Here is a 24,347-nt window from a genome sequence, read left to right as displayed (position 1 = left end):
CCTACTCCCTTATTCTTGTCCAGAGAATCCCATGCACAGAGGAGCCTGGCAAGCTACAGGCCATGGGGTCACAAAGAATCGAACACAACTGAACACATGCACACACGCATACATATCATACAATATTTGTCTTTCTCCTGACATGTTTGCTTTAATCTAGAACAACTCCTCTCTCCAGTTCTCCCTCCCTCATTTCTTGCTGCTCCTCCCTGTCTCCATACATTTAACTTGTTAAAGACACATCTGTCAGTTGTCCCTGAAAATATCCCACAGTCGATTTGTCTCTGTTTCCTTCTGGAATCATTTAACTTGTTCTGTAACTCCTTTATTACCTGTAAACTGAAAGTTAGAGCTAAAGACTTGATTAGATTTCATTCTTTTGTATTTCTCATTTCTGTCCTTATAAAATTGTGTAAATAAGTTGTTTTGTTAAATAAAACCTATTACTTTATTTCTAAAGCTTTCATGTATTTGTTCAGTGACTATTCAACAAATATTTAGAGTGCTACTTTGTGCCAGGTACTGAGCTATTCCCCAACAATGAAAAGGACTGACTGACATTGTAGTTCTTAAGTGTTGGTTCTAACTTCCATTGGTAGCAGTTATGGGGCCACAAGCGTGATGTGAACTATAAAGCCTGCATGGAAAGATCAGAGGGAAAAGCAGATTTTCATAGTGCTTTTTATTTTAACTCATATGTAGTGAAGAGCAAGTGGATGTGGAACTTGTACAACGTGGAGACATTATTAAAGTGGTTCCAGGAGGCAAATTTCCAGTAGATGGGCGTGTTATTGAAGGACATTCTATGGTAGATGAATCCCTCATCACAGGTATGTTCTTTCAGAGGATCATGACATTAAGGTGAAGTGAATCCAAAGTATTAATTAAAAATAGGCATGAAAGGTGAAGAGCTTTTATAGAAACTGTGGACTGAATAAATAATAAGCATAGAGAATATGAGTTATTTTTAAGACTGTATTGAATCAATTTCTGCAGATTTACTTTGTGATTTTACTTATGCTACTGAAGGCTCTTTTTCACTGAAGATTGTTAATTACTAGAATGTATAACCAGAAGAAGTTGTCATATCCTGCTGTAGAGCCCAATAGACTTTGGCAGATTTTCCTGAGTTCCTGCCCTAAAGACCCATCTGGTCTTAGCTGGGATAGGACTCCAGGTTTTCAACATCAGGGTCAGCTCTAAAGAGGATAGACCTGGAGTAGTTTTAGAGATCTTAGATAACTAAGGCCAGTCCAAAGTATAACCAAACTAACACTTTTCCTACCTCAATCCTTATCATAGTACCAGAAGAGGCTCAGCTTATGAACTGCATGTGAAAATAATTTAGGATTCTTCGTTTCTCAGTAGGGGTGCTATTGCTCATTTGGATGGGACAGTTCTTAGTTCCGTCTGACTATCCTGTACATTATGGTAAATTTAGTATCCCTGATCCTGACCCACTAGGTTGGAGTAGCAATACTCTGTGCCCCATCCATAGTTATTACAGACAAGAACTCTCTTACATTTATAAATGCTCCTTGGGAACAGGTTGAGAACCAATGATCTAAGACTAGTGTGGAGTTCCAAAAGTACTTACCAAAAGAGTTAGCACGTTAGGTTTTTCCAGTTTAAGATATATATCCCTGGGGTTTGGCCCAGAACTGGTATAAGGAAAAAGTCAGGCAATTTTCACCTAGGTGTTTGTCCAGATTCTGTTGCATGAAGGAAGAATCTCCTTTCTAGATGACTTTTTGATAATTAACAAATAATGGTGTATTTCAAGATAGTATTTACTTATGCTCCCTAAATCTATCTTTTTTCCTTACATAGGAGAGGCAATGCCTGTGGCAAAGAAACCTGGAAGCACAGTGATTGCTGGTTCCATTAACCAGAATGGGTCTCTCCTTATCCGTGCAACCCATGTTGGAGCAGACACAACCCTTTCTCAAATTGTCAGACTTGTAGAGGAGGCACAAACGTCAAAGGTAACTTAACTCCCTAGGAACAGAAAGCATTTTCATTAAAGCCCACTCAGTATAAATCTTGGGCTAGTTTTGATAGGTTCCTTTGTTTAATTCCAGTTATATTAATATGGAGTTTATTAAAATATTTCTGCTCAATACTACACATACTCTGTATTCATTATCAAAACAAGAGACTTTCACACACATATCATTATTATTATTTTTTAATTCTAGGCTCCTATCCAGCAGTTTGCAGACAAACTCAGTGGCTACTTTGTTCCTTTTATTGTTATTCTTTCCATTGCTACCCTTTTGGTTTGGATTATAATTGGATTTCTGAATTTTGAAATCGTGGAAACCTACTTTCCCGTGAGTGACTTATAAACATCTCTTTATCATATATAAAACAGTTTGTGAATCTTTTGCATAAGTAATTAATTTGGAAATAACTTTAATAATTACTGGTATCTTTAACAAACTGGAGTGAGAAGCTGATAAGAATAACTTTTGCATTTCTGTAGACATAAAAGATTTCCTTTTGGAAAGATTTTTTTCATTATAACTTGTGATTTTCCAAAAGCAACTACAGGCATACCTTGTTTTAGTGCATTTTGCTTTATTGCGCTTTGCAGATATTGTGTTTTTTACAAATTGAAGGTTTGTGTCAACCCTGTGTCGAACAAGTCTATTGATGCCATTTTTACAACAGCATTACTTTTTAAATAAGGTATATACATATTTCTTTGGCCTTTTTTAGGCTTCCCTGTTAGTTCAGTCGGTAAAGAAACTGCCTGCAGTGCAGGAGACACGGGTTCAATCCCTGGATCAGGAAGATCCCTTGGAGAAGGAAATGGCAACCCACTCCAGTATTTTTGCCTGGAAAATCCTATAGACACAGGAGCCTGGTGGGCTACCATCTATGGGGTTGCAAGAGTCAGATACAACTTAGCGACTAAACCAACACCAGACGTATTTCTTTAGAGATAATGATATTTCATACTTAATAGACCACAGTATAGTGTACAGTATGGGCTTCCCTGGTGGCTCAGTTGGTAAAGAATCTGCCTGAAATGCAGGAGACCTGGGTTTGATCCCTGGGTAAGGAAGATCCCCTGGAGAAGGGAATGGCAACCCACTACAGTATTCTTGCCTGGAGAATTCCATGGACAGAAGAGCCTGGTGAGCTACTGTCATGAGGTCGCAGAATCAGAGACGACTGAGCGGCTAACACACACACACAGTGTATAGTATAGTATAAACATAACTTTTACCTTCTTTGGGAAATCAAAAATTCTTGTGACTCACTTTATTTTGGTGGTCTGAAACTGAACCCACAATATCTCTGAGGTATGCCTATAATAGGTTATTGATATCATTATCAGTAACCTCAGATAGGCAGATGACACCACCCTTATGGCAGAAAGCGAAGAAGAACTAAAGAGCCTCTTGATGAAAGTGAAAGAGGAGAGTGAAAAAGCTGGCTTAAAACTCAACATTCAAAAAGTGAAGATCGTGGCATCTGGTCCCATCACTTCATGGCAAATAGATGGGGAAACAGTGGAAACAGTGAGAGACTTTATTTTCTTGGGCTCCAAAATCACTGCAGATGGTGACTGCAGCCATGAAATTAAAAGACACTTGCACCTTGGAAGAAAAGCTATGACCAACCTAGACAGCATATTAAAAAGCAGAGACATTACTTTGCTGACAAAGGTCTGTCTAATCACAGCTGTGGTTTTTCCAGTAGTCATGTATGTATGTGAGGGTTGGACCATAAAGAAAGCTGAGTGCTGAAGAACTGGTGCTTTTGAACTGTGGTGTTGGAGGAGACTCTTGAAAGTCTGTTGGACTGCAAGGAGATCCAACCAGTCCATCCTAGAGGAAATCAGTCCTGAATGTTCATTGGAAGGACTGATGCTGAAGCTGAAGCTCCAATACTTTGGCCACCTGATGCGAAGAGCCGACTCATTAGAGAAGACCCTGATGCTGGAAAAGATTGAAGGCAGGAGGAGAAGGGGATGACAGAGGATGAGATGGTTGGATGGCATCACTGACTCAATGGACATGAGTTTGAGCAAGCTCCGGGAGATGATGATAGGGAAGTCTGGTGTGCTGCAGTCCATGGGATTGTAAAGAGTCGGACACAACTGAGTGACTGAACTCAATTGATGCCTGACCTTTCACATTTTATACATAGTCTCAATCCTAGCATGATTTTGCTTTCACAAAGGACTATGGATATATTTTTAAAGTTTTCCTCAATATTGAGGAAAACTTTGAAATCTCAGCTCTGTCACCATCAGTGTGATCTGAAGTCAATTTAATTTCTCTTTGAGCTTCAGTTTCCTCAAGTGAGATTTTAATAATACTCATCCAACATAACTTGCAGTTGTTGTAAAAGTTAAATGATGTATTAACAACTCTTTGTAATTTATTGAAATCTTTATAAATATAAGGTAATATTAATGTCTGCTTCTCTCAAAGTCTATGATAGTCTCTATGGTATGGTGTCATAAAGTGGTGTAGTAAACCTGGACTGTGCCTCATGTTAGAGATATAACCTTTAATTCACTTAACTTCTCTTATCTTCAGTTTTGTCATCTGTAACATAGTGATAATAATACCTAAATTTCAGGATTGGAATTAATGTATACATTTAAGACATATAGGAAAGCATAAGCTTAGATGTCTATGAAAATCCCTTCCAGTTCTCTCTCTGTATAACTCTTAGATGATCACTTTGTTTAAGTATTTGAGAACTTAGTAAGAATACAGCACTGTAAAACCATTATTACTAAGAAGATCTTTGTTGTATTTTTTTTAAATGCATGCTATATATACATTGTTTCATAGTGTTTGTCCCTTCAATTAAAGAACAGGTAGAATCAGAACATCTATTCCATGATGTGATCATTAGTATAATATTAAAAAGTTTCTTGAAATGATTCATATTGGTTAAATTGGAGAAGGCAGTGGCAACCCACTCCAGTATTCTTGCCTGGAGAATCCCACGGACTGTAGCCTGTCAGGCTTCTCTGTCCATGGGGTCGCAAAGGTTGGACATGACTTAGTGACGAAACCACCACCCATTGGTTAAATACTCACTAAACAAGAGGATTGCTGGGAAGTATTTTGGAATGTGTCTCCTTCATGAATTTTTCTCATGGGTTCAGAGGGTCTTAGGAGATTTCTCATAATACTATCAATCATTTTTACTCATGGATGCACATACTCAATGTCAGTAAGAGCTATACTACCAGATACACTCATTAACATTGCTTTGTCCAAAAGAATTTTATTGAGATGTAATTAAGCAACCTTTGCAAACTGAGTGATTTTTCTCATTGTCTTCAAAGAATAGTGTGAAAGGCAATTTTATGGTCTTAGTATACAGAAGGACAGAATTATTTTTGTTTCGGGTCAAATTTGTTGAGAATTAGGTCCCATGTTTGCAGCTATTTCTGAAAGTCCCTAATAAAAACACTTACTCTCAATGTGGGGAGTGGAGAAACTTACTTTTCTTGTTTTTTATATTCACTCCATAGTATGTAACTCTGGAATCAGCAAAATTGAAATCTTAAATTTTAGAACTGTAACTTGTTTACAGTTATGTCAACAATTTCTTATATTCATAAAAGAAAAAAAGTGTTTTCTTACTAGTAATTAAAATATGTTGATAGCTAAGTAGGATTATGTGTTACTCCAGAATTGTGGTTTTATTTAGAGTTATGCTTTGTTCTTTTTGTTTTATTCAGCTACAAATCAGTAATCAAAATTCATATTTTCTTCTCAAGGGCTACAACAGAAGTATATCCCGAACAGAAACAATAATACGCTTTGCTTTCCAAGCCTCTATCACAGTTCTGTGCATTGCATGCCCCTGTTCACTGGGACTGGCCACTCCAACTGCTGTGATGGTGGGTACAGGAGTAGGTGCTCAAAATGGCATACTAATCAAAGGTGGTGAGCCATTGGAGATGGCTCATAAGGTAAGATAGTTCCTAGAACTAAGAGTTGTCTCATCCAAACTGGCAATAGCACCCCTACTGAAAAACAGAGTCTTCAATTATTTCTACATTGCCCATAAGCTGAGCTTCTTCTGTCATTGTCCTGAGGGTGGAGGTAGGAAAGGTGTTATTTTGGTTCTGCTCTGAATTGGCAGAGAGTATAAGATCTCTTCTCCAGAGCTACTCTCTTTAGAGTATACCCTCGTGTGGAAAACCTAGAGTCCTGTCCCAACTCATTCTAGACTGGTCTTTAGGGCAGGAAGATATCATAGATATTTGCTGAGGCAATTTGCCCAAGTCTATCAGGCTTCTCATCTATTTGGGTGTGACTCCATGTTTGTGCTGTTCAACATTTGATAGGGCTTGCCCTTACTTTCATCTTTGCTGCCACCAGCTGACAGTTTGCAACTATGATTTCAGGAATATATAATCCTGTCCCTGATCTCTCTCATGTTAGAATTTCCATTACAGTCTCAATCAAAGCCACTTAATTTCCCTAAAACCATGTTCCTTCTAGTATATTCTTATTATGAGGATATACATTATATACCCATGCATGTACTAAACACAGAACACAACTTAGAACAGATTTGGAATTTCATCTAGCCAGGGAATACAGGTTACTAATTTTTATAGTAATTTAAGTTTTTATATAATTTCAAACTTAAATAAAATTTGCAAGAATAGTATAAAGAAATCTCACATACACTTTTTTTTTTCACATACACTTTACTACAGATATCAGGCTCCTTTCCTAAGAACAAGGACAGTCTCTTACATAAACATAATACAAAGATCAAAATCAAGAAGTTGATACTGATAAAATACTGTTGTCTAATCTGTTGTCCATATTTCAGTTTCCTCAGTTGATTCCATAATCCTTTATAGTTATTTTTTCTTTTATCTGGAATCATGCATTGTATTTAGTTGTCATATCTCTTTTGAAGTAACCAGTAAATTTGGCCTTGGAGTACAGAATGAAGCAGGGCAAAGTCTAATAGAGTTTTGCCAAGAGAATGCACTGGTCATAGCAAACACCCTCTTGCAACAACACAAGAGAAGACTCTACACATGGGCATCACCAGAGACTCAATACCAAAATCAGATTGATTACATTCTTTGCAGCCAAAGATGAAGAAGCTCCATACAGTCAGCAAAAACAAGACTGGGAGGTGACTGTGGCTGAGATCATGAGCTCCTTATTGTCAAACTCAGACTTAAATTGAAGAAAGTAGGGAAAACCACTAGACCATTCAGGTATGACCTAAATCAAATCCCTTAGGATTATACAGCGGAAGTGACAGATTCAAGGGATTAGATCTGATAGAGTACCTGAAGAACTATGGACAGAGGTTTATGACATTGCATAGGAGGCACTGATCAAGACCATCCCCAAGAAAAAGGCAAAATGGTTGTCTGAGGAGGCCTTACAAATAGCTGTGAAAAGAAGAGAAGCAAAAGGCAAAGGAGAAAAGGAAAGATATACCCATTTAAATGCAGAGTTCCAAAGAATAGCAAGGAGAGATAAGAAAGCCTTCCTCAGCAATCAGTGCAAAGAAATAGAGGAAAACAATAGAATAGGAAAGACTAGAGACCTCTTCAAGAAAACTAGAGATACCAAGGGAACATTTCATGCAAAGATGGGCACAATAAAGGACAGAAGTTGTATGGACCTAACAGAAGCAGAAGATATTCATAAGAGGTGGCAAGAATACACAGAAGAACTATACAAAAAAGATCTTCATGACCCACATATTCACGATGGTATGATCACTCACCTAGAGCCAGACATCTTGGAATGTGAAGTCAAGTGGGCCTTAGGAAGCATCACTACGAACAAAGGTAGTGGAGGTGATGGAATTCCAGTTGAGCTATTTCAAACCCTAAAACATGATGCTGTGAAAGTGCTGCACTCAGTATGCCAGCAAATTTGGAAAACTCAGCAGTGGCCACAGGACTGGAAAGGGTCAGTTTTCATTTCAATCCCAAAGAAAGGCAATGCCAAAGAATGCTCAAACTACTGCACAATTGTACTCATCTCACACGCTAGCAAAATAATGCTCAAAATTCTCCAAGGCTTCAACAGTACATGAACTGTGAACTTCCAGATGTTCAAGCTGGATTTAGAAAAGGCAGAGGAACCATAGTTCAAATTGCCAACATCCATTGCATCATTGGAAAAGCAAGAGAGTTGCCAAAAAAAAAATCTACTTTTGCTTTATTGACTATGCCAAAGCCTTTGACTGTGTGGATCACAACAAACTGTGGAAAATTCTTAAAGAGATGGGAGTTCCAGAACACCTGGCCTACTTCCTGAGAAATCTGTATGCAGTTCAAGAAGCATCAGTTAGAACTGGACATGGAACAACAGACTGGTTCCAAATCGGGAAAGGACTACGTCAAGACTGTATATTGTCACCCTGCTTATTTAACTTGTATGAGGAGTACATCATGAGAAACGCTGGGCTGGAGGAAGCACAAGCTGGAATCAAGATTGCCGGGAGAAATGTCAATAACTTCAGATATGCAGATGACACCACACTTAGGGCAGAAATGAAGAAGAGCTAAAGATCCTCTTGATGAAAGTGAAAGAGGAGAGTGAGAAAGTTGGCTTAAAACTCAACATCAGAAAACTAAAATCATGGCATCTGGTCCCATCACTTCATGGCAAATAGATGGGGAAACAGTAGAAACAGTGACAGACTTTATTTTCTTGGGCTCCAAAATCACTGCAGATGGTGACTGCAGCCATGAAAATTTAAGACTCTTGCTCCTTGGAAGAAAAGCTATGACCAACCTAGACAGCATATTAAAAAGCAGAGACATTACTTTGCCAGCACAGGTCCATCTAGTCAAAGCTATGGTTTTTCCAGTAGTCATGTATGGATGTGAGAGTTGGACTATAAAGAAAGCTGAGTACCAAAGAATGATGGTTTTGCACTGTGGTGTTGGAGAAGACTCTTGAGAGTCCCTTGGACTGCAAGGAGATCCAACCAGTCCATCCTAAAGGAGATCAGTCCTGGGTGTTCATTGGAAGGACTGATGCTGAAGCTGAAACTCCAATAGTTTGGCCACCTTTTGGGAAGAACTGACTCATTTGAAAATATCCTGATGCTGGGGAAGATTGAAGGCGGGAGGAGAAGGGGATGAGAGAGGATGAGGTGGTTGAATGGCATCACCAACTCAATGGACATGAGTTTGAGTAAGCTCCAGGAGTTGATGATGTACAGGAAGGCCTGGCGTGCTACAGTCCATGGGATTGCAAATATTCAGACATGACTGAGCGATTGAACTGAACTGACCTTTTCTCATCTTGGTTCCTCAAGCTATTCATTTCTCAAGGTTCATTGTCTGAGTTTACTGTGAGGCATCTATGTTCTGTAATTCCAGATTATTCCTCCTTCCTGCCTGATTTGAGTTCCCCTCGTTGATTTCCTGAGCAATATTCTCTGGCCAAGCTTCTCGTCTAGACTCAATAAAGTCAAAGCAACCCAGAAGGTTTTAGCTGGTGCACACTTCAAATTAATTACTCAATTATAATTATTTACCTACTGCCCAGAATTTTTTTCCCTACAGATCTAAAATTCATTAGTATTGAAAATCTTTTTCTTTCCCTAGAGGCACTAGAGGCATCTCTAAGTTACCTATTAACGGTCAACTCTTAACAGGTAGTTCTAGCTATTTAACACATGTCCGCAGCACGTTGAACATTTGCAAGGGAGGGTTATTAGGTGTAACTAATGATATTTCTTCCCTTATTGTCCCTTCTTTTTAGTCTCCCAAAGACCCTTTAAGTCCAATTAAATCAAAGTCAGCTTATTAAGAAACAAAATAGTAATGTGTTTGTCACAGTAAACCTTTTTTCTCATTTCTGGAATGCTGATACTAAGAATTATCACGTCATACAGTGCGTTCTATTTTGATTTTCTTACAGGTAAAGGTAGTGGTATTTGATAAAACTGGAACCATTACCCATGGAACCCCAGTAGTGAATCAAGTAAAGGTTCTAGTGGAAAGTAACAGAATATCACGCAATAAGATCCTGGCTATTGTGGGAACTGCTGAAAGTAACAGTGAACACCCTCTGGGAGCAGCCATAACCAAATACTGCAAACAGGTACAGTTTTTCCCTTGTTTATTCATGATTTCCATATATAATTGGTATGAAACTACAGAGACTTGTGTTTTCTCATTTTATTTTGTATGTCTTAATTTCTTCATAGAGAAAAGTAAAAAGATGAAAATGAAAATTAACTGTAACCCTACTGCACAGATAACCTCAGTCAACTAAGAAATAAAATAGAAATAAAACATATTTTTGGGAGGAAAATTTAGATAGTTCAGCATTACATAATGCAAAAGGAAAGCCTCATTTCCTGCCCCTTTCTGTAATTTCTCTCTCCAAAGTTTAACAAGTATTAACCTGTTAACAGGCTTTTTGAACAACAGCTTTATTGAGATAAAACTCACATACTCTAAAGTTCATCTTTGTAAAGTGTACAAGTCAATAATTTTTAGTATATTTACAAAAGTACGCATCTGTTAACTACTTTTAGTGTATACACCAACATTTGTTATTTTTAAACTTTACATAGAAAGGTGATAATACAATCACCAGTCTTTGGTATTTTTTTAAAAATTTGTGATTTTTTCCTTATCAGGACGTACAGATTTGCGTCATTGTTTTTAATGGCTATGTTATATTCCATTGTATGATTGGCTTTTTGGCTCTTAAAACCTGTAGTTAACATCCTTGTCAGCTTTTGCAAGTTTATCTCTAATGTTTAATGTCTATCAATGTAATTGCTGGATCAAAGGATAGGTGCAGTTAAATTTTGATGAATGTTACCAATGCTTAAATGGCAAATGTTATCAACACCCACACAAAAAGGTATATCAGTTTATACTTTCACCAGAAGTTGAATGACATTCCCCCACATTCTCACTAATACTTAATTTTTTCCAATTCAGTAAGTAAAAAATATTTATTCGTTGACTGTTTACTTTGCATTGTCTTAATTGTGAATAAGGTTGAGCATCTTTCCACATGCCTATTGGCCATTTGCATTTCTTTCTATATCCTGTTTGCTTGTATCTGTTGCCTCTTTTTTTCATAAGATTGTTTACCTTTTCTTATTGATTTGTATAAGTTCTTTGTAAATTATCTCACATAATTTTTCAGTTAAAATGTGGCAGTTTCACTATTGGTGTTGCCATTTCTTTATTTGTTCTTTCCTTTTTACCTATTAACTATTACTGACCTGGCTTCTGTACACCCAAATCAAACAATGGAGAGGACAAAGATATAAAGAGCCAGGAAACAGTGATGGTCACCAGAATTCTTTGGCTTACTAAGGACACAGAATCATAATAGAGAGGCCCTCTGGTAACTAAAGGCTGTGTTCTTTGTTACCCTTTGCCCTGTATTAAATAGAAAATCTAACTTGACAGTAGAATTAAATATCTCTACTGGAAAGGACAGAGAATATTGATAAACCTTCCACATTTTCTTCCCCTAAACTTGGTATAAATCTTACAGAGTGGGATTTTTTAAAAGGTTTATGAGGTTCTCCTGTAACTTTGAACATTATACTCAATGCTCTGTTCCTTTGTCCTTATCAAAACCCACTGTCAAATAGGCAATGATAAGTGACAGTTTTATTCTAAACATTTAGAATTAACCAGGCCTGTAGATTGTATCTAAACATTTAGAATTAACCAACAGTAATCTTTGATCTTGCTAATGATAACCTTGGATTGTTAGAACAGCAGAGGAAATCCTTCTGTTTCTATTTGTTAGGAGCTGGACACTGAAACCTTGGGTACCTGCATAGATTTCCAGGTTGTGCCAGGCTGTGGCATTAACTGTAAAGTCACCAATATCGAAGGCTTGCTACACAAGAATAACTGGAAGATAGAGGAAAATAATATTAAAAATGCATCCCTGGTCCAAATAGATGAGAGTAATGAACAGTCATCAACTTCGTCTTCCATGATTATTGATGCTCAGTTCTCAAGTAAGCTAATTTTCTTTGTAGTACCAATTATGGGACAGTTATTAACAGGTATCTAACCTTATAAATTGAACTGTTATATAAGAAACAAAGATTAGCGTCATGGTTTCATTCTTGTAAATCAGTTTCACCACAGGCCTTCTAATTATTTCACTGAATTGCTGAAGAACATTTTTCAACTTCACTCCTTGATTACAGTAGAAGGTGATAAACCCTAGCTCTAGATGATCTTCCATCTTAGTTCAGCTGTCTTTATTTCTCACCACAGCTGCTCCAGACCTTTTGTATCTTTCACAAGCTCTTATGGCCTTCTCCCTAGTTCTCTAAGCAAATTGTCTGGCTTATTTTTCACACAGAAATTTAAGATTCTCAGATATGTGTTCTTTCAGTTTTATTTTTCCCCAGAATGTTTCCGTTTTCAGAGAAAGAAGTATGCCTCTTCTTACCTAGTGAATCCCCTTATCTTTGCTTCAGATCTCACCCTCTCTTGATTCCTCAAGGACCTCACACTCTGTTACATTATATCCCCTTGCTTCTTTTTTTTTTCCAACTGTTTGTGATAGCTCCTTCTCCTAAACATAGAAACATTTCTCCCATCAAAATCACTATATTCCCATCTAGATTTTTGTCCCATCTGTCTGTCTTTTCGTTAATATCCAAACTTCTAGAAGGACTAGTCTAAGCTGGCTGAATTCACTGCACAGTCTGGCTTCTGCCCCATCCATACTAGTGAAACTATTTTAAGTCCACCAATGACCTTGTTTAGTCCCCTCTCCAGTGGTCAGTTTTCAGTCTTCATTGCTGCATGACTTCGCTAAGGCATTTGACAATGTTGACCATTTCTTCTTTCCTAATTTTTTTTTCTCCCTTGATTCCATGACCCTGCTTTCTCTGGAGTCTCCTCTCACCAATTTGGCTGTTCTTTTTAATCCTCACCTGATTGCTCTTTTCTCCTCTCAAATGTTGGGTGTCCTCAGAGTTTTGGTCTTTTGTCTTTTGCTGATTTTACATACTCTCTCTAGATAATCTCGTTCATACTTATTGCTTATTCTACCACCTGTAGGGTTTCCACTGCCACTCTAAAATCCGAATCTGCAGCCAATGCCGCTTTCCCGAGTTTCTTGTTGGTCTATCCATCTGACCAAAACCAAGATATACATACCTAAGTGTGCTTGCACCTCCCCAACCATTTGAACTTGAGTAATTTTGCTAACGTTCAAACCTGATTATATCACTTTCTGACTAATACCTTTTATTGCAGTGGTTTATAACCTATTTTTGAGTCACGAACCCTTGGAGGAATGAGATAAAAGCTATGCCCACTACTCAGAAAATTTCTGTTTTGGACATTTGTATATATCCTTAAGCCCCTCCGTGGAAATCTGTTAAGGATCCTGGCTTTATAGGCTCTCCATCTCTGACAGGACAAGGTCCAGTCTCTCTGAGTTTTGTTCAAGATCTATTCCCCATGATATGTCTCCTGCCTCCCTGCACCACCCATCTTGTGTTTTTCCACTGTCACCCATGTACCCTGTGTTTCGTTCTTATGGAACTACTTACTATTTTCTCATCTTTGAAGACTCAGCTCACATCTCTCTTTAGTGAAGCCTCCACTGACTGACATACATAGGCAGAGATATTTGCTCTTCCTTTTTAGTGATAACTATACTTAATCTGGCACACTGCATGATAATTCTTTATTTACCTGCCTGATTCTACTAAGTTGTGATTTCTTTATTATTTGTCTATGAATTCATAGTATCAAAAACACTGACACATAGTGATTTCGTTCATCTGACAGGTTTTATAAGCATTGTTCAAGATACTAAAGAATCAGCAAAGACAAAGACCCTATCTCATGGAGTTTACATTCCTGGTGAAAGAACACTAGACAGTGTGCAAATAAATAAGCAAATAGAGTCTGTCTGATGGATAGTGCTATGAAGAAAATGAAGAAGAGCAAGTGGTATTGGGAATGCTAGGGAATGCTATTTTATATAGGCTGATCAGGGTAGGCCTCATTGAGAAGGTGCTGCTTGAGCAAAAACCTGAGGTGAGGGAGGAAGAAAGTTACGTGAATATCTGTGACAAAAGCATTCCAGGTAGGAGGAATGTTACGTACAGAAGCCTTAAGTCAGGAGTGTGCTTGACTAGTTTGAGGAACTCTGTGGCTAGAACAGAGTAAATGATTGGGAACTTTGTAAGGACTTTGGTTTTTACTCTGAGGTGGAAAACCATTGGAGAGTTTTGAGCATAGGAGTGACAGAAGCTGACTTAATATTTTAATATTTAATAAATTATTAATAAAATTTAATATTTAATAAATTTAATAATTTGATTAAAATTATTAATATTTAATAAAAGTATTACTTGGGCTTCTCTGGTAAAAATACACTGTTTCTGTGGGTAGGGACAAGGACAGAAGCAAGGGGATAAGTTAGTGGGCTGTTGCCATAATCTAGGTAAAAGATGTTGGCTTGGACCAATGTAATAATAGTAGAGGTTGTAAGAAGTAGTCAAATTCTAGATGTATCTTCTTTTTTTTTTTTTGACCATACCATGTGGCTTGTGGGAGCTTAGTTCCTCCACCAGGAATCAAACCTGTGCCCCCTTGCAATGGAAGTCCTAACCACTGAACTGCCAGGGAATTCCCCAGGATGTATCTTGAAGGGAGAGATGACTGAGAGATCTCACATATTGGCAATGGGGTATGAGAGAAGCAGGAGTCAAGAATTAGGCCAAAGTTTGCAGCCTAACCAATTTAGAAGGATGGAGTTACCATTTAAACAAGATGGAGATCGCAGGAGAGGTAATGTTGAGGAAAAGTGATTAGTAGTTCAGTTTTTGACATGTTAAGTTTGAATGCCTGTTAGGTATTCAAATGGAGATGTTGTGTAAATGTTCTATCAAGGAGGCAGGTGGCTATACAAGTCTGTAGACTTGGGAGTCATCCACTTATAGATCTGGGCTGTCCAGTGTGGTAGCCACTAGTTACATGTGACTATTTAATTAAAATTTAGTTTAAAACTCAGCCCTTCAGCCATACTAGTCATATTTCAGTGCTCAATAGCTTCATGTTGTTAGTGGCTACTGTATTAACAGCAGATGTAGAACATTTCTGTCATCACAGAAAGTTCTGTCAGACAGTGCTGATATAGATGGTCTTTAAAGTGATGAGACTGCATAAAATCTTCAAAGAGTTGGGAATTCCCTGGTGGTCCAGTGGTTAGGGGGCTTCCACAGTGGCTCAGCAGTAAAGAATCTGCCTGCAATGCAGGAGATATGGGTTCGATCCCTGGGTCAGGAAGATCTCCTAGAGGAGGGCATGGCAACCGACTCCAGTATTGCCTGGAGAATCCCATGGACAGAGGAGCCTGGTGGACTACAGTTCGTGGGGTCTCAAAGAGTCAGACATGACTGAAGCAACTGAGTATTCACACATTCCAGTGGTTAGGACTAGGCACTTTGACTGTCATGGGCCTGGGTTCAATCCCTGGTCAGAGAACTAAGATTCTGTAAGCCATGAGGTGTGCACCCCCAAAAAATCAGGAAGTGAGAGTAGATTGGTGGGGAAGAGGTTTAAGGATTAAGCCCTGCAACACTACAAATTAAGAGGTCAGGGAGATGAGAAATGATCAGTAAAGAAAACAGAAGTGGTAGGAGGTAACTCATAAGAATGTGGTGCTCTAAAAGCCAAATGAAGAAAGTGTTTCAAGGAGAGAATGGTCAACTGTGTTAAATGCTAATAGTGCAAGTAAGATGAAGACTAAGAATTACCCTTTGCAGTTATTAAAGATCACTGGTGTACCATATGAACAATTCTTTGGCATAAGAGAGACAAAAGTTCTATTGGAACAGGTTCACAGGAGAATGGGAAGCTGATAGAGACAACACTTTGTAGGAGTTTTGCTATGAACAGAAGCAAAGAAATGGGGCAGTAGCTAGAGAGATAAATGAGATCTGTTGTTTTGTTTTCTTTTTTAAAAATAGGACTGTGTGCAGCAGAAGTAGAAAATATGATGATGCAGAAGAGAGAGGAGAGAATTGTTGGAGAGATGTTCTGAAATAGGCAAAGGAGAGGGATCTATTTCTGCAAGTGGAGAAGTTGGCCTTAAATAAGAGTAGGGGCTGTTTATAGTAACAGAAAAGAAGCTAGATCAGTATGTACAGAGGTTTAGGTAGTTGGGTATATATGGCAATGAGAGCTTCTGGAAATTCTTTTCTGATTGCTTTTATTTCCTTTCTGAAGTAGGAAGCACATCATCATCTGGTATGAGAATGGGAGAAGAAAAGGTATAAAATAGCCATCTAGAAGGAATGGAGAATGAATGGACTAGGGAAATACAGTAAAATTGCCAGAAAGCACTAAGGGCCCACTTAAAGTTAGTAAGATATCACTGTAGATTTGTGTTCTTATCTAACCATTGATGGTTGTACTGATGTACACTAAATATTTTTAACTTTCTTCAGTTGCCATGGAAGATCATAAGGAAATGTTGAATGGAAAGCATCACCAAGAAAGTAATGCTTGAACTAGCTTTTAAGGAATATGATGCAATTTGGTATTTGGAGAGGAGAGATGAGGACCTCCAGGTGGAGGCAGCAACATGTGCAAAGGTCCAGAGGCATAGAAGAGCAGAGTATGTTCCTTGAATATTTGGAAATCACTGTCATAGACTATATTCTACCAAAAAAAAACCAATGTAGTAACTGCAAGGTTAGAGAGGAAGAATGTCCCTAAAGGGTTGCTATAAATATTAAACAAGTTCACTAAATGTTTTTTCTGTACTTTCTTTCAGATGCTCTTAATGCTCAGCAGTACAAAGTTCTCATTGGCAACCGGGAGTGGATGATTAGAAATGGTCTTGCCATTAATAACAGTGTAAATGATTCCATGGCTGAACACGAGAGAAGAGGTCGGACTGCTGTACTGGTAGCAGTTGATGGTAAGGTTTTCCTTAAGCACACTGTGACTCAGTGTTGTGATCTCAGTTGTTTTCTGTGTATTTTTGAGAGACATCTGAACTATGAGGGTTATTCAAAAGCATCTTGAATGCAAAATAAAAATGTTAGCAATACATAATTGTTACTGATTAATTTAAAATGCTCTTGTGTTTGCCTGGCTTTTATTAAATTATTTCTTAGAGCAAGTTTGTAGCTGTGAGATTAATTAGTTAACATTTATAATCTTTGCTAAGTATGAAGGCAGTATCTTACCATGGCCTTTTTAGGTCCAGGGAAAAGCAGAAAATACCATTTACTTTCATTTTTGAAATAAAATAGCTACTTGCAGTGATTTTTCTCCCCAGTATAAAATGCCAGTTTTGTTTTTATCCACCCCTTCACCTTTGAAAGGAAGAAAGTATTGGGTTTCAGTTTCATTTGCCTTTAAATTAGCTGGTGTTTGGAGCTTTTGGCAATACTTCTCTAAAGGAAGAAAGTAAGTCTTTTAGTATCCAGTAAAGTTTATTTTCATTTTCCTATTATTACCTTCATTAGTAACCCCTACGTCACTGAAATTTTCACAACCAAGAATAGAGGCTTACTGTGGGGTTACTGTGGGGTTTGTGGTATTTTCACAACCAAGAATAGAGGCTTACTGTGGGGTTGTGTGGTCTTGGGGGTATTTTGAGTTAAGCTAAGCCCTGAACAACTTTGTTTAACAAAAATCATTTCTTTCTGAAATTTTAAGTCAGAATATTATTCTACTTTCACCATATTCCAAATTCTATTTTCTGGTGCTCCTGTATTAGATGAGCTGTGTGGTTTGATAGCTATTGCTGATACAGTGAAGCCTGAAGCAGAACTGGCTGTCCATATTCTGAAATCTATGGGCTTAGAAGTTGTTCTGATGACTGGAGACAACAGTAAAACAGCTAGATCTATTGCTTCTCAGGTAATGGATTTACTTAGTAGTTGGGGTGGGAGTATGTGTTAACTTCTAACTCTTCATGTACATTTTCTTTCTTGCCTTCAGGTGCTAAAGAATTCGTACTACCTATTATTTTCATTATCCCTGAGTTCCTTAAAAAAGAATTGGCATACTGCCTGTGCAGGAAGGACTTTGCACTTTTTTCTGGAAGTAAAAAGCTATTTGCTTAGTTCATGAGATGCTTAGTGACATTGTACACAGTTTCTGTTGATGCTTCCTTTGAAATGTTGCTCGTAGTCTCTACCAGTGCTGCCAGCCTAAGCTAGGCTCTCATCCTCTCATGCCTAAAGTACAGCAGTAGCTCCATGCATGGCCCTTTCTAGTCCATCCTGGATACCACTGATAGAACGAAACATCTCTTCCATAGCATTTTCCTGCTACTGATCCCCCACATTTGCCTTTCCTCTAAAACTTTCTCATGTTAGTCTTCTACTTTGAAATGCCTTCTCCCCTCTTCTATTGACTAATGCAAGTAATATATAAATACTGTCTTGTATAAAAAGATACAGAAGGATATAAAGTAAGTTGGTCACCCTTTTCCCAAGCTCCCTGTCCAGCCCTCTCCCCTTACACTTTCTCGTATACTTATTGTTCATATACAGATGTATAGTTCTGGTATTTTCAACATAAATTGGATCATTTTTGTACAAATTGTTTACTTTCTTTCAGATAATAATATGTATGCCTTGTCCATGTCCATGGAGCTTTGTCCATGTCTGAACATATAAAGTTACTTCATTCTTTCTACATCATTGCATTGAATTCCATGGTGTGAATGTATCATAATTGGCTTAACCTGTTTGCGACCCCATAAACTATACAGTCCATGGAATTCTCCAGGCCAGAATACTGGAGTGGGTAGCCTTTCCCTTCTCCTAACCCTAAAACAATAATTTATGTGCTTTTGAAAATTTTGTTGTTACAACTAAAGCAGTAATATACATCCTTGGACATACATCTTTTTATACATGTACAAGTATGTCCAAAATATAGCTAGGAGTGGAATTCCTTAACCAAATGACATGCACATTTTGATAGATGCTGGTACATGCCCTCCAAAATGACAGTACACGTTTACACACCCACCAACAGTATCTAAGAGAGCTCATTTCCCTGTAGTCTTACTATCCCTAGATGTTACTAATATTTTAAAATTTGGACATCTGGTAGGTGGAAAATGAAGGTGCCTCATCATATAAAATGATGAACCATCATTGTTATGTATATAAAATCACTATATAAAATAATAAATATTTTATATAAAATATAACAGTTATATTTTAGGCTTTGTTGTTTTTGTTATTTAGTCGCTCAGTCATGTCTGACTCTTTTTGACCCCATGGACTGTAGCCCACCAAGCTTCTCTGTCCATGAAATTTCCCAGGCAAGACCAGGGATTGAACCTGCACCTCCTGCATTGGCAGACAGATTCTTTACCACTGAACCACCAGGGAAGCCCTATATTTCAGGTACTCAGTAATATTTCTTGAAATGAGTGGAGTTTGTTTTTCCTCATGTAGGTTGGCATTACTAAAGTGTTTGCTGAAGTTCTACCTTCCCACAAGGTTGCTAAGGTGAAGCAACTTCAAGAGGAGGGGAAACAGGTAGCAATGGTAGGAGACGGAATCAATGACTCCCCAGCTCTGGCGATGGCTAATGTTGGAATTGCTATTGGCACAGGCACAGACGTAGCCATTGAAGCAGCTGATGTGGTTTTGATAAGGGTAAGTCTGGTGGCCTGACCTTTGAGGAGTGTGAAACTGCTCTGCATGGTCAGAGATAATGTTGTATGTTGAACACAGTGATTCTGTCCTAATTCCCATCCTCCTGGCCTTTGAGAAAGGGAGAATTCAAGATGGGAGTATGAGAAGTCTTAGTAATTACTTTCAGACTTTCTCAATTCAGGGGAGCAAATGAGAATGACAAGCTTCTAAATGAAGAATTAAATTTAGGAATATACATAGAATACAGTTATCTTCAGCAAGTACTTGCTGAAGTTATTTTAGTGGGATTTAGTCCCTGTGCCAGCATACAACCCTGAAAGTGTTTTTAGAACCCTGAGGAAAAAAATTCCAAAAAACCTCTTCCAAGATTGACTCAAATTTTTAGCAGTATCTGAGATTTGAGTTAATTCACATATTTCCCTAAGATACACATCATCTTCATCATACATGGTATCAAATCCAAGTTACTAGTTAGAATCTGTTGCTAATATCATAAATATTTCTGTTCTCAGAATGATCTTCTGGATGTAGTGGCAAGTATTGATTTATCAAGGAAGACAGTCAAGAGGATTCGGATAAATTTTGTCTTTGCTTTAATTTATAATCTGATTGGAATTCCCATAGCTGCCGGTATGTGATGGTTAACTTGTATTGCTTTTTTCCTGAAGTCATTAGATGCCTACCATATTGGAAGTTTTAGTCTTCTTCTTACTAGTTTTGAGCCCAGTTTTGTATGTAGCCTGCTGGTATGGTGAGAGATAATATTGAAGTGAAAGTGAAAGTCACTCAGTCATGTCCGACTGTTTGCGACCCCATAGACTATACAGTCCATGGAATTCTCCAGGCCAGAATACTGGAGTGGGTAGCCTTTCCCTTCTCCAGGGGATCTTCCCAGCCCAGGAATCAAACCCAGGTCTCCTGCATTGCAGGCGGATTCTTTACCAACTGAGCTATCAGGGAAAATCAGTAATTTAAATTTTCAGCATTTTCATTATGCCTTAGAATGTATACTCTTTCAGACAGGTTTATTTTATTTTACCTTTTTTCCCCTCCAACTTTGTATTTTGAAATTTTAAAACCTACAAAAATAAGGGGGGGAAATGATATAATAAAATCTGTATACCCTTCGCCTAAATTCACAGTTAATATATCTTGCCACATTGCTTCATCTCTTTCTCCATATGTACTTATTTACTTGGTCATTTATTTTTTTGCTGAAGAGAATAAATTTACCTTTAATCTCACTACCCAAACACAACTACTGTTGGTATTTTCGTTTGTACATGTCTTTCTTTTTTTTTTTTTTTTTAATATGGAATGCTTCACGAGTTTGCGTGTCATCCTTGCGCAGGGGCCATGCTAATCTTCTCTGTATCATTCCAATTTTAGTATATGTGCTGCTGAAGCGAGCACTGTACATGTCTTTCTGATCTTTTTTACTCTGTATCAGTTTTTATCTTGTTTCATTGTTGTAATTATATTTTCTTTTATTTATTTATTTTTTCAGTGGGTTTTGTCATACATTGACATGAATTATACAGAGAATTTTCTTAATGTTTTAATAACCAACAGCATTTTTTTTAGGTTGGGGAGCCAGGGGTGTGTGTGTGTGAGAGAGAGAAAGAGAGACTGAACAAAAGAATATGACCCCAAAAAAAGCAGGTTAGAATTATTTAATAAGTATCTGATCATCCCTGTTACTTAGGGGCTTGGTAGGTGTTAACAATAACATGAGAAAAATAGTTACCAGACTTCCCTGGTGGTCCAGTGGTTAAGAATCCTCCTGCCAATTCAGGGGACACGGGTTCAATCCTCCCTGGTCTGGGAAGATCCCAGATGCCGTGGAGCAACTAAGCCTGTGAGCCACAACTATTGGAGCCTGCGCTTCTCGACTACTGATACCACCACAGTGAGAAGTCCGCGCACTGCAGTGAAGAGTAGCCCCCACTTGTTGCAACTAGAGAAAGCCCACGTACAGCAATGAAGACCCAGCACAGCCAAAAATAAATAAAAATTAAATAATTTTTTTAAAAAAGAAAAATAGTTATCACTTTCTTTTTTTTTTTTTTTAGTTATCACTTTCTTTTTGTTCTCTCTGGTTAGAGAGCCAAAGATGAACATGAAGAACATGAGAACAATTACAAAGCTGGTTATCAACAGGGAAACACAGATACAGAGAGGACAAAGTAAAAGAACAATCAAAATCCAGGGAGATTAATTCATGGAGCAAGTTATTTTTGAAAAATTATACAAGTAATATATGGTTACTGTAGAAAAAGTATGAAAATACAGATTAGCACATAAAAAACTACAAGTACAGTAAGTCTGTCTCATCCCTATCATTTGAACAAATTTTAAAATGTCTATCAAAACCAAGTGTAGATAAGTTTGTAGAATATGAACTCTAATACACTATTGGAGCGTTTGTGATCTGGTATAGCCACTTTGGAGAACAACTGAGAAGCATCTACCTAAAGTTGAAGGTGTGCCCATGTTATAATCCAGCTGTTTCACCTCTAGGTATGTACCCTAGGGAAGTTCTTAAACGTACACAGGGAGACATGTACAAGAATGTTCACAGCAACACTGTGTTAGTGAAAAATTGGCAATGACATAAATCTATACCAACAGGAGGATAAATTGCTGATTAAATATTGAGCAAGAAAATGATTTGTATATATGTATTAGGAACACATTGGTAATGTTTTTAGTACTATCTGCTCTAATTAATCCAAACTTATTTCCTAGGAGTTTTTATGCCCATTGGTTTGGTTTTGCAGCCCTGGATGGGATCTGCTGCAATGGCTGCTTCATCTGTTTCAGTAGTACTTTCTTCACTCTTCCTCAAACTGTAAGTATGATGGCTTGCTCACGCTTCTCTTTTGTATTCCTTTTATCACCCATAGTCAGTCTTAATAGGTTTTTTTCTTGTATTGATTAATGATAAGCCCAAACTGTTTTTAATAATAAATATTAACTTTATGTAATTATCACCTTGCGTAGTCTATACAGAGCAACCACAGGCACTGAGGGGTGTAAAATCTAGTGCACTGGCTCTGAGAAGTAGGATTTCTGATCATGTGACCTCACACAACTCCTTCTGAGCTAACTTCCTAGCAGGGACCACCTTTATACATTTCACACTATCCAAATCTCTTTTCATTTTTGAATGTAACAAGTGCCTGGTTCACATTTGATTATTTCAAATTAGTATACTTTTGCATCTTTCCAGTTACAGGAAACCAACTTATGAGAATTATGAACTACGTGCCCGAAACCAAATGGGACAGAAAAGTCCTTCAGAAATAAGTGTTCATGTTGGAATAGATGATACCTCAAGAAATTCTCCTAAACTGGGTTTGCTGGACCGAATTGTTAATTACAGCAGAGCTTCCATAAATTCACTACTGTCTGATAAACGATCACTAAACAGCGTTGGTACCAGTGAACCTGACAAGCACTCACTCCTGGTCGGAGACTGCAGGGAAGATGATGACAGTGCGTTGTAACAGGCCACAGAGAATGCTGCTAGATGATGTTGTCCTGCACTGACACAGTGTTCCTGATCACCTTAGCTTTTTAAAATATTGCAAGGCTTTATGTTGGTCTCATGCTCTCATGTTAGGGAACCTATTTGAATTGCATTTGTCTGATGGCAAAAATATCTTTTTCAGGGCATCAGCTCAGAACCTAGCTTTATTGAAAATGAAATTCCAGTATTTTTTGTTTTCACTAGCAACAGATAAAGTAGAGCAGTGAGGTTTACAAGTCCTACAGCTGAAGATGCTGAATTGCTGCTGAAATCATAAATAATTTTTTATTTGACTAAAAGTTCAAGGAAAGATAATTAAACATTGTAAAATTTAGGTGCATAATCTTGAGATTCTTGAGCCCTTCTCCCTGCCTGCCAGATTGGGGAGCAGTGGCTTTCAAAGCACTGTATAAAACATCTAGTTTTTGAAGAAAAAGAGTAGAAATTGTTTAAAAATAGACGTGCCTTATTTATTACAGGCTTTTTTCCCCTCTTATTCTCCCTGCATCTTGGTCTTTGCGGTTGCTTTCTTAGATGCCCTAGTGTGTTTAACTTTTGTTATGTTCTTTCAAGTGAGCTAAGTGTAAATAGTTTCTCATTGACAAAAGTAACTGACAAATTTTCCAGTACCACCTTTGTTTCTTTATCTTGTAGCTCAAAGACCTTAAGGGCCTATATAGTTCCCTGCTTCCCATCTTTCCACTGCTATAAAAAATGCATCCGATTCTTCCTTCAGTGACTTCCTAGCTCTGTGTAATCTTTCAGTTCACTCCTGCTGAGTTCAGCTATAAGTTCTTATTGTCTGTCAGCCTCAGTTCAGGAACTTAAGATTTTGTGCCACTTCTACAATTGATTTTTTTTTCAAAGATTGACACTACCATCTTTAGCATATACTGGTCATAAAGTTACCTTGTTCTGCTTGCTCTTGTTCAGTCACTCAGTCACATCTAACTCTATGCCACCCCATAGATTGCAGCATGCCAGGTTTCACTGTCCTTCACCATCTCCCAGAGCTTGCTCAAACTCATGTCTATTAAGTCGGTGATATCATCCAACCATCTCATCCTGTGTCGTCCCCTTCTCTTCCTGCCATGAATCTTTCCCAGTTTGTTGTGATCACAAAGTCAAAGGCCTTAGTGTAGTCAGTGAAGCAAAAGTAGATGTTTTTCTGGAA

General features: G+C 37.8%; 1 protein-coding gene and 1 non-coding gene across 3 annotated transcripts in view; one reads left to right on the top strand and one right to left on the bottom strand.

The window, feature by feature from the left end:
• ATP7A (ATPase copper transporting alpha) overlaps positions 1-24,107 on the top strand; it is a 147,529-nt gene extending 123,422 nt beyond the window's left edge. For both annotated transcript variants that reach the window (XM_043458393.1, XM_043458392.1), the window contains 12 exons: positions 703-830; positions 1,831-1,985; positions 2,199-2,333; positions 5,759-5,953; positions 9,906-10,088; positions 11,772-11,988; positions 16,785-16,931; positions 17,739-17,881; positions 19,438-19,641; positions 20,154-20,271; positions 22,390-22,492; positions 22,874-24,107. In XM_043458393.1, coding sequence (XP_043314328.1) covers positions 703-830; positions 1,831-1,985; positions 2,199-2,333; positions 5,759-5,953; positions 9,906-10,088; positions 11,772-11,988; positions 16,785-16,931; positions 17,739-17,881; positions 19,438-19,641; positions 20,154-20,271; positions 22,390-22,492; positions 22,874-23,150 — 2,005 coding nt within the window. In that variant the 3' untranslated portion in view covers positions 23,151-24,107. The remainder of the gene's footprint in view (positions 1-702; positions 831-1,830; positions 1,986-2,198; positions 2,334-5,758; positions 5,954-9,905; positions 10,089-11,771; positions 11,989-16,784; positions 16,932-17,738; positions 17,882-19,437; positions 19,642-20,153; positions 20,272-22,389; positions 22,493-22,873) is intronic.
• Positions 20,948-21,054, bottom strand: LOC122436089. Its single transcript, XR_006267860.1, has one exon. It is a non-coding gene; the product is annotated as a U6 spliceosomal RNA (small nuclear RNA).
• Positions 24,108-24,347: the final 240 nt, after the last annotated feature.

Source organism: Cervus canadensis, chromosome X, assembly GCF_019320065.1.
Source record: "Cervus canadensis isolate Bull #8, Minnesota chromosome X, ASM1932006v1, whole genome shotgun sequence".
Lineage (NCBI taxonomy): Eukaryota > Metazoa > Chordata > Mammalia > Artiodactyla > Cervidae > Cervus > Cervus canadensis.
This window is presented reverse-complemented; position numbering and strand designations above follow the sequence as displayed.